A 14,375-nucleotide genomic window follows, 5' to 3' on the forward strand; every position below is an offset into this window, starting at 1 on the left:
TATACATCCCAAAGATCATCGTTGTCGGTGCCTCTCCACAGGCAACGGGTGTTTTGCTGACATTATGAATGCTGTACATGGGGAACGAATAACCACATTTATCAGTTGTGCAGTCCCCATACAGTTTGCAGGGGGCTGTGTAAAAAAGGCATTAAACCAGCCCTGACTGACGTATTTTGTCGTTCAGTGCTTGTAATCGGTTCCCATGTCTGCCCTTGTAAGTCCAGTTTAAGATTATTTGTGGCGACTTTTGTTTCTACTGCAGATTTTTAATGAACTCCAGGAAAAATGTATACTGTAGATACAGCAAAAATGTGAGAACCAACAAAACTAAACCTGAGACCACTCAAAAAAAGACAAAAATTGGGATAGTGAAATAGACCTTATCAAGTATAAGTATCTTATTATAAGCACTATCCTAATAAATTGTTGGGCAATTTAGTAGTCCTATCCATTTTATCGGTATCAATAAGTAGACATAGAAACATTCCTATTGACATACACAAAGGAATTGTGACAGTTGTTGATTCCAATTGCAGGGGACCCGATGTATCTCTGCCATATAGCTACAAAATCCTGTGTATTAATGATCACAAATTAGAATCTAACCCACAATTCCAGAAAATAGAATTGGACACGGGGTCACATGGGCCAACAGTAGTTGCGCACAAATAATGAACAACATTCACTGCCCCTATAAGACATGTTCAGTAACCAGCAGACAAAACAGATATAACGTACAATTGAATATAGGTTGACAAGACATAACCACCAGTGGTTAGAGAAAAATGCTGAAAATACAGCCGTTACCCCTATAAGACAAACTGAAAATGGAATAAATGTGCTGATTCAATGCTTAGGCTGTCATTGTTCTCGGCAGCATGTGTTCTGTTCACACAAGATGATGTGCTGCAGAGAATGATGACTTCCAAGCACGCTTAAAGCTCATTTCACCCAACAAACAAGTATTTTGTTGGGTGGTTGGCAGCCTTTTTAAACAGGACAATAATCGGGAACTCTTGTAGCCAATTATTAGCCGGTTAAAATGCACGTTTAGTACATGCACATGTGCTCACAAATAAACAGTAAAAAAGACATACAATAAACAAGCAATAAACAATATTAGTTATGTAATATTTAGGGCATGAGGCAATTGTAAAAATACAATACAAAAGCAAAATAACATATTCAATTTTGCTACTTGTGCACTTTAGCGGATTTGTTGCAGATGATTCCACAGCAAATCTGACATAGAATAAGCTGTAAAAAATGTTCAACGAAATCAGCATGATTTTGTACAGATTTTACTAGTGTATTCTAGCAATAGGAAAAACAATTGATACCTGCTTCTGCCTCTTCTACCGAGACATCCCTGTGCCCCCCAGCAGGTCCCTGCACTTCTGACTCCTTATAATGACATGTTGACACATGTGAATGCTGAGGACTGTGACTTGTGTCAGCACCTCACCAGAATGAGTTAGTATTCCAAGACTATGGGACAAGGGAAATCTCGCAAGTGAAGTACTGGAAGTGAAGGGAATGGTACGTAAAGTACATTTTTTATTTTTATTTTAGACCATTTTTCACCCCTGCAGTTTTTGCTGTGGATCTGCCGATAATCTCATGTAAAATGTCCAACACAAGCACTTTGCTGCTTCTGTAAAATGCGGCAGAATTTTTTTTTTTTTTTGCAATTCTGAAGTACTGTAGCTCTTTTTTTGTGGAATTACCTTTACACCCTGTTTAGAGCTAATCCACTCCTTAACAAGGAAAACTTGTGTATTTATGAAAATTACCGGATCAATAGACATTTATTTCCATTTTTTCATAATTTTTCAAAACATTTTGATTAATTCAGTATCAAGTATGAGTGCCACATGCAGAAGTATACACACTTACACACGTTGGCTGCTGTCAGTGCAGTTATTAATGGTTGTCTGAGGATTGTTCTGCCGCTGAATGCACTTGGGCACCCAAGGAGCTGTTTTTCAATACAACACGAAGCCACATATTGCTCGTGCCACTGTGAGCAGCCTGCATGTCTTGATTGTGCTACCATGATCTGCAGTGTCCTTGTACTTATTTTATCCAGCACATCTGGGATGTTATTGGTCTTCAATTGCAAAGAGAGCTGCCAGCAGCGGATAATGATGATTTGCGCACCTAAGTGCATTCAGTGTGTCAGAACATTACGCAGACAACCATTAATAACCTCATTGATAGCAGCCAAGGCATGTGAGTGCAAATATTCCTCCATGTGTCACTCATACTCGTATTGAATAAATCGTATGGTTTTGAACATTTTATTTCCATATTTTCATCCTCTGCATATAATTAACATATGTATCGATCCTGTGATTTCCATCATTCTATGACTTTTCCTTCCTGGCGCTGCAGTTTCACTGTTGAGGAGTGTGTATTTATGTACAGCATATATTGTATGTGTAATATGTATATGTGTCTGTGTTTTTGCATTAAAGAACAATTTTGTAAAAGTGTTACCCAGTTTCAATGTTGAGGAGCGGGTACATTAGTCACCACGATTTTAATGCTAATAATTACATTTATTTTCCAGGTTGGAAGGTTTGAAATTAATCTCATAAGTCCTGACACCAAATCTGTAGTGCTGGAAAAGAACTTTAAAGATATCTCCTCATGTTCTCAGGTAAGTGTCAGGGTGCTCCATCATCTTGTTTAGTTAGTCTAGAGAGTGGCGATTTTGCCTGACTTATTGATTAGCCATTGCCTTTATGGCTGCATTAAATGAGGCCTTCTCAAGAACTAAAAGAAGAACATTCGAGAAAAAATCAAATTTACACTGTCGGCTTGTTTTGCACTACCATCCAGGTGATTATTGAAAATTAAAAGGAAGTTCCCTAATCATTAGTTTGGGGGTTGTACTGTATATTCAGTGCACTTGCACCCAATTCTTTAAAAATGGTCTGTCACTAGAACAGCCATCCCCATCTAATTATAGCACAGCATCAGGTTAATTAAAGGGGTTGTCTGGTCTTCTGACAGAGGTCTACATACATCTGAATCCTGACAGCGACTACCAGTGATTGTAGGCGATTTGCTTACTTCCAGTCATTTTGACTATATGCGCCTGGGTTCTCTCAATACAAGTGAATTCAGAGGAACCAAGCATGTGTAGTCAGCATGTGATCGTATGTACCGTATGTAAGTTGCATGCTTGTGGAGCGCCCCCATGGGGCCGTGGGGTACTCGGTACCGGGTCCTTCGGTTCACAGGGGGATGTCACGGTGGCTGACCCGGTCCATGACCCTGGGACGTTCGTGTAAAAGGGAAAGGTCTTTAAAGGGGAAATGTTCGTGATGCCACCTGTGGTATTCGGTCAGGGTGACCGACGCTGCATTAAGGGGTCCGCTGGGGTGATGTTATGGCAGCTAGATGGTATACCTTCCCACAGGTGAAGTATGTCCCCAGGGCTTCCCGGTGTGTAGACGGTGGATGGTGAGAGGCGCAGAGAAGAACGAGGACACAAGGTTGCAGTCTCTTTACCTTTACTGAAGACTTCATCCACAGTCCAGGGCACCAGACCACAGGGCAGGCAGAGTCCGGCCGGTTTGGAGGCAAGTCCAGAGTCCCCTTGTCCAGGTGGAAATCAGTAGCCTTCCTTTAGCACCGTGGTGTTGTAGTTCCTTACTGCCTAAGGCTTCACATAAGGTCCTCACAGATGTAATGTCTCTCTCTCTGTCTAAGGGGTGCCACCGTGCCTCCTGGGTGTAGGGCGGACAGGTAACGTGAAATTAGCTGTCCTGCCGGTCTCTGGAGCAAATCATAAAGGTCCTTACTCCCTCGGTGTTCCAGCTACCGGGCTTCTGCGCCTCAGAAGGAGGCAACCTGTGTAGGGCTGGCCCCCTTCTAGTATCCACTCCTTTGCTACGACTTCCTTGCACGCTCGCTGCAATACAGTTCTGCCTTTGATGTCTCTTCCTAGAAGCTGCAGCTCTGAGGGCATGCACAGCTCCGTGTCCTTCTCCTTCGTTCTCTGACAGGATCCCACCCCTTTCAGGGACCAACTACCTGAGCGTAGCTCAGCCAGCAACTAACTAACTTTCCCTACAGGCTACCAGTTTTAACAATGTGGGGAGTGACCTAATAAATAGGAGCAGGAGCTCCCCCTGGTGGCCTGGCATGTGAAATGTGTTACATGTTTGTGATACCTGGATGCAGTTATCCTTCTTTGCCTCCAAACGTAGCATCAGGAAAGCAATACCACTGCGAAGACCAGGACCCTGGGGCGTTGCACTTGTAGTTACATTCTCACCAGCAATACCAGTGACAGCGTTCGCAGCATACACTTTCCAATTTCAATAGTCTGTAGTCTTATAGAGTGACTGCAGATTTTTGTGTGAAGACCAAACAACCCCTTTAAACAATATTTAGTGCTTATTTGAATGTTTCTAGACTTCCTCTGTCTTTGGCTCAACTCTGAGTTGAACTGTCAGCACAATGATGTGTCAGGTTACACCTCCTATTATACTCTATAGAGGGTGATGAGGAGCAGAGTCAGAAAACAGGCAGAGATAGAGAGCTCAGCACAATCTTTCTAATTCTATCAAGTCTTTTACCTCACCACAGAGCTGAATTCACATCTACACTGTTCGGTAGTGATGCATAATTTCCTCCAGGCTGCTTCTAGTTCTTTCCATGTGCTACATACCGAATGAAAAGAAGGAATCCATGTCTACAAACAGGATAAGAGTAAGCTGAAAATTAAGAGAATAAACCTGCTGAGGAGAATACTGGTGAAAATACAGGATAGAAGTCATAATATGGGAAGAAATAGTGTTATACTTCATGTTAAAACACAGGACAGCTTATTCTGAAAAATGACTTGAAAGTACAGTTACCCTTTAAATAAATGTTTTGCGTGATACTTGCAGTTCACATGGCACTTGTCCAGTTCCTGACGCAATTTAGTTTGACATAAATGACATTTAACAAAACTCCAGTCTTACCCCATTTATTGGCTTGTAATTGTTTTCTTGGGGTTTAGATGTTTCCTGGAAGTCAGTGCTTCGTGTACCGACTTGTCTGTGAAATTGTTGTCGACATGTACTTATACGCAGCAGCTTACTAAAACTTAACCTTCTAAAATGTAACCTTTATTATTAATTAAAAACCAAAAAAGAAATCTCAGATACACACTATAATATGTAAATATATCCATAGGCAAAATGTTCCAATAACAAAATTATGCCCTGAGGATATAGAAAGTATCTCTCCCTAGATAGCCCTAGAGTACAGCACTACCTATCCGCGGAGGTTGGCATCTTACAATTAACGCAGTGGCGCCCCCCGCTCAGCAATGGCTGACCTTATTAGGTCCTATTGCAGACCTCCCAACCGTCCCAGATCCAGGGGGCAGTCCTGATTTTGAGAGTCTCCCCCGCGGTCATGGGCGGGACATTAGTTTTCCCGCACTGCAATGTCAGTGTAATAATTGTATGGGTACTACGGAATCTGATAGCATGGGATAAAGCCAGTCTGAGAGCAAAGTTGCAACAAAAGATGTATTTACTCAAAAACAGAACTAACAGATATTTCTGCAATTGTAACGAGGTCCTCAGCTCTATATAGAAAATCACAGCAAACAGTAGCGAACAAAACATAGTACAGATATTCCTGCAATAGTAACGAGGTCTTCAGCTCTATATAGAAAATCACAGCAAACAGAGTAGCGGGGCGCGACTGCTAATGTGAACCAGTCCAGCAAGGAAATGTGAAAGCAAACAAGACACTTAAATGAGGAAGTCCAAGAAGGTTATTAGTGCGAATGCACACAGTACTTAAATGATGAAGTCCAGCAAAACTTGCTCACACGTGCGCACAGTACTTGTTAGTAGAAGACCAATTGTTCACAGATGATGAAAGAGGGAGAGCGCTATCTAAGCGTAGTAGATGAGTAGATCTTTCTTGGAGAGAAAAGCACAGCTTGAATCTTGCTCACCTGGTGTGGTTGTGCAAAGAGGCACAACACTGGGAAAAGTTTTGTAAACAAAGGAGATCCTTCCACTGGTGCGCAGCCCGTCGCAGCAGTTCGAGAGGAGAGAGGTAGCTGAATGGGGTGAGGCAGACCACCAAGTAGTGAGCAGCAGAAGCAGGGAGTTAACCAGCAAACAGGCAGATGCTCAAGAGCCCTCAGCACAGGTGAACACAAGACCCGGACTTAAAAAGTCAGGACAGACAGGAAGTTCCATGACAGGGTGAGATCCTGCAGGATCTGAGTCCATGGTGGCGTAGTGTGTTACTTATGGTAGGCCTTGTTACATTGGTCCCAGCTCTCTGCAGTTCATTCACTAGGTCCTCCCGCGTGGTTCTTAGATTTTTGCTCACCGTTCTTGTGATCATTCTGACCCCATGGGGTGGGATTTTGCGTGGAGCCCCAGATCGAGGGAGATTATCAGTGGTCTTGTATGTCTTCCATTTTCTAATTATTGCTCCCACTGTTGATTTCTTCACTCCAAGCTGGTTGGCTATTGCAGATTCAGTCTTCCCAGCCTGGTGCAGGTCTACAATTTTGTTTCTGGTGTCCTTTGACAGCTCTTTGGTCTTCACCATAGTGGAGTTTGGAGTCAGACTGTTTGAGGGTGTGCACAGGTCTTTTTTTATACTGATAACAAGTTTAAACAGGTGCCATTACTACAGGTAATGAGTGGAGGAAAGAGGAGACTCTTAAAGAAGAAGTTACATGTCTGTGAGAGCCAGAAATATCGATTGTTTGTTTCTGACCAAATATTTATTTTCCACCATAATATGCAAAAAAAATTATAAAAAAAACAAACAATGTGATTTCCTGGATTTTTTTTTCTGTTTGTCTCCCATAGTTGAGGTCTACCTATGATGTAAATTACAGACGCCTCTCATCTTTTTAAGTGGTGGAACTTGCACTATTGCTGACTGACTAAATACTTTTTTGCCCCACTGTATATGACTGTTCTGTGCGCACAGGACCTGTGATGATGTCACAGGAGGGGAGGAGTAAAGGGGTCACATGATCGGGGCATCCGTGTATGCATGAGGACTCTGCTGGTTGTCATGGTGCTGGATGAGGGTAAGTTTATGTGTGGGGTCAGGAGGTGTTTACAGTGTGGATGCAGCAGAGCCGTGTGTGTACGAGGTGTACGGAGCGGAGCCACGTGTGTACGAGGTGGACGGAGCAGAGCCGCAGGGTGTACGAGGCATATGGAGCGGATGCTAGCTGTGTCAGATCGGAGCAGATTTGCTCCTCGCTCTGACATTGACTGGCACAGGAGACACGGAGAGGTCTTTATCAGTGGCATACCGGAGCTGCAGCGATGTGAGCAGTCAGTGGTGCGGCGCGGGTGGATTACATCATTCAGCGCTGCAGGAGTGGAAGCTGCCGGCTGCTGTGAGGGAGCTCGTTGAAAGGTGTGTGTGTGTGTGCAGTGATGGAGAAGGCAATGATGGGGGTGGGGTAACCATGTGTGGCCATTATACTGTAGGCCGTATTATGTGGGGCCATTATACTGTACCCAGCGTCATGTGGGGCCATTATACTGTACCCAGCGTCATGTGGGGCCATTATACTGTACCCAGCATCATGTGGGGCCATTATACTGTACCCAGCATGATGTGGGGCCATTATACTGTACCCAGCATCATGTGGGGCCATTATACTGTACAAAGCATCATGTGAGGCCATTATACTGTACCCAGCGTCATATGGGGCCATTATACTGTATCCAGCATCATGTGGGGTCATTATACTGTACCCAGCATCATGTGGGGCCATTATACTGTGCAAAGCATCATGTGGGCCCATTATACTGTATGGAGCATCACATGGGGCCAGTATACTGTACGCAGCATCATGTGGGGCCATTATACTGTACGCAGCATCATGTGGGGCCATTATACAGTATGGAGCACTGTGTGGCCATTATACAGTATTGAGCATCATGTATAGCTATTATACAGTATGGAGCATCATGTGAAGCCATTATACAGTATGGAGCATCTTGTGGGGCCATTATACAGTATGGAGCACTGTGGGGCCATTATACAGTATGGAGCACTGTGTGGCCATTATACAGTATTGAGCATCATGTGTGACTATTATACAGTATGGAGCATCATGTGAAGCCATTATACATTATGGAGCATCATGTGTGGCCATTATACAGTATGGAGCATCATGTATGGCCATTATGCAGTATGGAGCACTGTGTGGCCATTATGCAGTATGGAGCACTGTGTGGCCATTATACAGTATGGAGAACTATGTGTAGCCATTATACAGTATGGAGCACTTTGTGGCCATTATACAGTATGGAGCACTGTGTGGCCATTATACAGCATGGAGCACTGTGTGACCATTATACAGCATGGAGCACTGTGTGGCCATTATACAGCATGGAGCACTGTGTGGCCATTATACAGCATGGAGCACTGTGTGGCCATTATACAGCATGGAGCACTGTGTGGCCATTATACAGTATGGAGCACTGTGTGGCCATTACACAGTATGGAGCACTGTGTGGCCATTATACAGTATGGAGCACTGTGTGGCCATTATACAGCATGGAGCACTGTGTGGCCATTATACAGCATGGAGCACTGTGTGGCCATTATACAGTATGGAGCACTGTGTGGCCATTATACAGTATGGAGCACTGTGTGGCCATTATACAGTATGGAGCACTGTGTGGCCATTATACAGTATGGAGCACTATGTGTGGCCATTATACAGTATGGAGCACTATGTGTGGCCATTATACAGTATGGAGCACTATGTGTGGCCATTATACAGTATGGAGCACTATGTGTGGCCATTATACAGTATGGAGCACTGTGTGGCCATTATACAGTATGGAGCACTATGTGTGGCCATTATACAGTATGGAGCACTATGTGTGGCCATTATACAGTATGGAGCACTGTGTGGCCATTATACAGTATGGAGCACTGTGTGGCCATTATACAGTATGGAGCACTATGTGTGGCCATTATACAGTATGGAGCATCATTTGTGGCCATATTTTTTGTTCATAATTATTGTTTATGAAACAGTGTGATCAGCAGTGCTAAATGGGTGTGGTTGGGGCGTGGATATGGGTGTGACTAGATGTGAAATGGGTGTGGTCAGAGGTGTGGCCTTAAATTTGCTGCAGCGTGCAGCCATTATACAGTATGGAGCATCATGTGTGGCCATTATGCAGTATGGAGCATCATGTGTGGCCAGCAGCATAGTGGCTCAGTGGATAGCACTGCAGCCTTGCAGCGCTGGGGTCCTGGGTTCTAATCCCACCTTGGACAACATCTGCAAGGAGTTTGTATGTTCTCCCCGTGGTTGCGTGGGTTTCCTCCGGGTACTCCGGTTTCCTCCCACACTCCAAAGACATACTGATAGGGAATTTAGATTGTGAGCTCCATCGGGGACAGTGATGATAGTGTGCAAACTGTAAGCGCTGCGGAATATGTTAGTGCTATATAAAAAGATTATTATTATTATTATACAGCATGGAGCATCATGTGTGGCCATTATACAGTATGGAGCATCATGTGTGGCCATTATACAGTATTGGAGCATCATGTGTGACCATTATATAGTATGGAGCACTGTGTGGCCATTATACAGTATGGAGCACTGTGTGGCCATTATACAGTACTAGATGGTGGCCCGATTCGAACGCATCGGGTATTCTAGAATATGCATGTCCACGTAGTATATTGCCCAGCCACGTAGTATATTGCCCAGCCACGTAGTATATTGCCCAGCCACGTAGTATATTGCCCAGTCACGTACTATATTGCCCAGCTACGTAGTATAGTATATTGCCCAGTGACGTAGTATATTGCCCAGTCACGTAGTATATTGCCCAGTCACGTAGTATATTGCCCAGTCATGTAGTACATTGCCCAGCCACGTGGTATATTGCCCAGCCACGTAGTATATTGCCCAGTATATTGCCCAGTCACGTAGTATATTGTCCAGTCACCAAATATTGCCCAGCCACGTAGTATATTGCCCAGTAACGTAGTATATTGCCCAGCCACGTAGTATATTGCCCAGCCACGTAGTATGATGCCCAGTCACGTAGTATATTGCCCAGCCACGTAGTATATTGCCCAGTGACGTAGTATACAGCACAGAGCCACGTAGTATATTGCACAGCGACGTAGTATACAGCACAGAGCCACGTACTATATTGGCCAGTCACGTAGTATATTGCCCAGCTACGTATGTCACAGGTTAAAAAATAAAAAATAAACATATACTCACCTTCTGAGGGCCCCATGTAGTTCGGTTACTTGACCGTGACGTCATGGCAGGTCCTAAAGGGAGGATTTCAGTCGATCTTATTGGCGGTTCCTCAGATGCTGTGCAGCTCCTGGCCCCGCCCTTCGGCTGCATTGTGCTACACCATTGGCTGGGCCGCCCGGCTCTCGCTCTGTCACTACTTGTGATTGGCTGGCCTGTTAGTCTGTCACTGACCTCGGTGAGGGGGAGCGGCCGGTCTCTGGAGGCTTCTGCGGGCTCTAACGAACGAGCTGTCCCCTGGACTTTTGAGGAGGACTTAGTGGGGTCATTTGTGGAGTTTGAGACTCTCTTTGTTATATCCCCACCGGGTATCAGTGTACATGTGGGACCACGTTTTCTTGTGGCCCCTAAGTGTCTACTTACTTGCCCAGCACCTTGGAGTACTGATCCATACAGTGTGTTTATATGCTTTGGGTGTGCTGTCAGAATCAGTTGAGATTTATGTTAAATGATGTTAGAATACTTATATTAGCTGTGTAAGGTGCACATTTGTCAGCATTTATCTGTTACTATGGTGGAGCCCTTATTCTATCTATGTTTTTAGATGTTTTTAAATGTCTTTGTGCACGTTGTTCTTTGAATAAAGATTTTTTCTACTATTAATTATAACTGTGGTGATCCCTATTTTTGTGCATACGCTTATTCTTGTTTGGTATGGCAGGTCGTCCTCGCGCAGGACCTGTGATGACGTCGTGGTCACATAACCATGACGTCATGGCAGGTCCTTCTCCCATACCACCCTTGCCACCGGAACCTGCCGCTTGCATGAAGCGGTTACCGGTGCATAGCGAGGAGCGGGAAAGGCGGCGGAAGGTGAGTATATAATGATTTTTTATTTATTTTTTTTACATTAGATGTTTTTACTATTGACGCTGCATAGGCAGCATCAATAGTAAAAACTTGGTCACACAGGGTTAATAGCGGCGGTAATGGAGTGAGCGCCGGGCGCTGGTTGCAGGGGAGTAGGGAGGGACAAATCGGACTGTGGCCATCGCTGATTGGTCGCGGCAGCCATGACAGGCAGCTGGCGAGACCAATCAGCGACTTGGATTCCATGACAGACAGAGGCCGCGACCAATGAGTATCCGTGACAGACTGTAAGACAGACAGAAAGATGGAAGTGACCCTTAGACAATTATATAGTAGATGGAGCACTATGTGTGGCCATATTTTTTTGTTTATAATTATTGTTTATGAAACAGTGTGATCAGCAGTGCTAAATGGGTGTGGTTGGGGCGTGGATATGGGTGTGGCTAGTTGTTAAATGGGTGTGGTCAAAGGTGTGGCCTAAAATATGCCGTGGTACTTTGTCCCGCTTTCCCTTCTTCAAAATTTGTGAGGTAATGCTATTGTTTGCTAACCATGGATACTACTATTATGATAGGATAATGCAGACCTAAAATCTCAAACCAGAGCATTAATTATGTAAGGGCTTATTATGTGGAGCTCATGCGCGATGAACCAAACAAATATAATGGGCATGAGAATAATAAATTGACTCATCTGCATCTCTCGCTGTAGGTATTCTCAGCACGTTTCCCCTCGGTTATAAGGTTCTTCAGGAGGCTCTAGGACAGTGTGGCATCACAATAATGACATCCATGATGTACTGCGGCCAGGTTTCCATTCTTCCAGTGGTATCCATAATCCCATTTAAATATAGTTATATACTGTACAATACAAGACAATGGAATGTCTGAAAAAAAATGCCAACGTTTCCTGGCGTGTCTTCCTTTTGCTAACTTGGTAGGTTCACCGGCCTGAAAAAAACATTGTATGCAAATGCCAATAATTGACGCACCGCTTCAAACACTGACATATTCACAGCACATGTTTTTAGGCTATGTGCACACGTTCAGTTTTTTTCGCGCTAAAAACGCTATAAAAACTCATTAAAAACGCATACATTATGCATTCTATCATTTAGAATGCATTCTGCATGTTTTGTGCACATGGATGCGTTTTTTTCCATGAAAACAACGCATCGCGGTAAAAAAATGAGCATGTTCATTATTTTTGCGGATTTTCTGCGTTTTTCCCGCAATTCTATGCATTTGGGAAAAAACGCACAAAAAACGCATCAAAAACGCGGTAAAAACGCATGCGGATTTCTGGCAGAAATGTCCGGTTTTTGTCAGGAAAATTTCTGCAAGAAATCCTGACGTGTGCACATACCCTTAGTCTGGCCTATTATTGCTTATTCCAATAACCCAACATATGCCATTTTTTGTTTCGTTACCCTTTTGTGTAACAAAGGGCTCTGGCAGGGAAGGATTTTCCCTAAATAATTTCTTTTATTCCGCATGCTTGCCAAAGTAAAAATAATTTGAAAGCTACCGCTTCTCCGCTGCTGTAGTGGCGACGACACATGTAAGTGACCGCTGCAGCCAATCCCAGCGTTGTGATGACTCCAGCATATTCCTGTAGTATGCTGTCAGGTCATAAGGTTGCATCTTTGGGTACGAGACCTATTTCAGTTTGTATTTTTAGACCTCAGCGGAAATGACTGCTTAAGCCCTATATGCTTAGTACAGCAAGTAACAAACTAGTGTTTGTACCCCTAAGATGTATGAAAAGCACAGTAAATAAATCACCTGGACATCTTCCTTTGTGGATATCTATGTGAAGTGTGTGAGGTTTGTTCTCTTGAACAATACTGTGTATAACGCCGAGTCATGGCAACCAGTCAGGTGAAGGTGACTGGATTAAGGATTTAGCCTCCGCTATTGAATAAATAGATTATTGTAAGAGGCTTTGGGCTCACTCGCTAACAAAATCCAAATTAAAAGCTACTTTGCATTTATAATGCACAAATTGCTACTTAATATGAAACATAATTGCAGTACCCATTATTATTACTATTGTAAGGTTTGATGTAGAAAACATTATTTAGCGCAAGTTCACACAGGGCGTTTTTGTTGCTTTTTTTTCTGCAGCAAAACCTGATCTTCTTGGCAGGAAAGAAGCTGCGTCAAAAACGCAGGTTTAGGTGTGTTTTGGTGCGTTTTTTTTGTTGCGTTTTTGGTGCCATTTTTTGGTGTGTTTTTTTTTTCTCTCTGTCATTGCTAATGTCCTTGGATTTTCAGCAGCAAAAATGCAGCAAATGATGATATCTGCATTTTTGCTGCTTTTTTTTCAACACCCATTCAAGTCATGGGTGAAAAAACGCAGCAAAAACGTTGAAAGAAGTGACATGCTCTATGTCCAAAAAATGCAGCAAAGCACAAAATACTGATCAAACAAAAAAATAATGTGTGTGCATTAGATTTCTGAAAGATAGGCTGTGAAGACTGAAAGAAAATAACTGGGGTAGAGAAAACTTTTATTAAAAGGAATCTGTCAGCTCTATCCACCCCCAAAACTGTGTATTTGTTAATATTGCTTTTTTTACCCCTTAATCCCATATGACGTACTATCCCGTCCAGGTGACCTGGGACTTAATTCCCAGTGACGGGATGGTACGTCATATGCGATCGGCCGCGCTCACGGGGGAATCGCGGCCGGGTGTCAGCTGACTATCGCAGCTGACATCCGGCACTATGTGCCAGGAGCGGTCACGGACCGCTCCCGGCACATTAACCCCCGGCACACCGCGATCAAACATGATCGCGGTGTGCCGGCGGTACAGGTAAGCATTGCGCAGGGAGGGGGCTCCCTGCGGGCTTCCCTGAGACGATCGGTACACGATGATGTACTCACCGTGTACCGAGCGTCTTCTCCCTGCATTCCCCGGATCCAAAATGGCCGCGGGGCTGCATCCGGGTCCTGCAGGGAGTACTTCCGGGTCGCCTGCAGGTGCTGGTAAGCCTGCAGCGATGTCAGTGAGATCGCCGATCTTACAGAGTGCTGTGCAAACTGTAAGATCGGCGATCTGTGATGTCCCCCCCCTGGGACAAAGTAAAAAAAAAAATTTCCACATGTGTAAAAAAAAAAATAAAAAAAAATTACTAAATAAATTAAAAAAAAAAAATATTATTCCCATAAATACATTTCTTTATCTAAAAAAACAACAAAAAAAAACAATAAATATACACATATTTAGTATCGCCGCGTCCGTAACGAC

The 14,375-nt window shown here is 43.8% G+C and overlaps 1 protein-coding gene across 2 annotated transcripts in view; it reads left to right on the plus strand.

The window, feature by feature from the left end:
* TBC1D4 (TBC1 domain family member 4) overlaps positions 1 to 14,375 on the plus strand; it is a 241,368-nt gene that overhangs the window by 138,208 nt on the left and 88,785 nt on the right. For both annotated transcript variants that reach the window (XM_069758130.1, XM_069758129.1), the window contains exon 3: positions 2,576 to 2,665. In XM_069758130.1, coding sequence (XP_069614231.1) covers positions 2,576 to 2,665 — 90 coding nt within the window. The remainder of the gene's footprint in view (positions 1 to 2,575; positions 2,666 to 14,375) is intronic.

The sequence above is a fragment of the Ranitomeya imitator genome, chromosome 3 (assembly GCF_032444005.1).
Source record: "Ranitomeya imitator isolate aRanImi1 chromosome 3, aRanImi1.pri, whole genome shotgun sequence".
Taxonomy (NCBI): domain Eukaryota; kingdom Metazoa; phylum Chordata; class Amphibia; order Anura; family Dendrobatidae; genus Ranitomeya; species Ranitomeya imitator.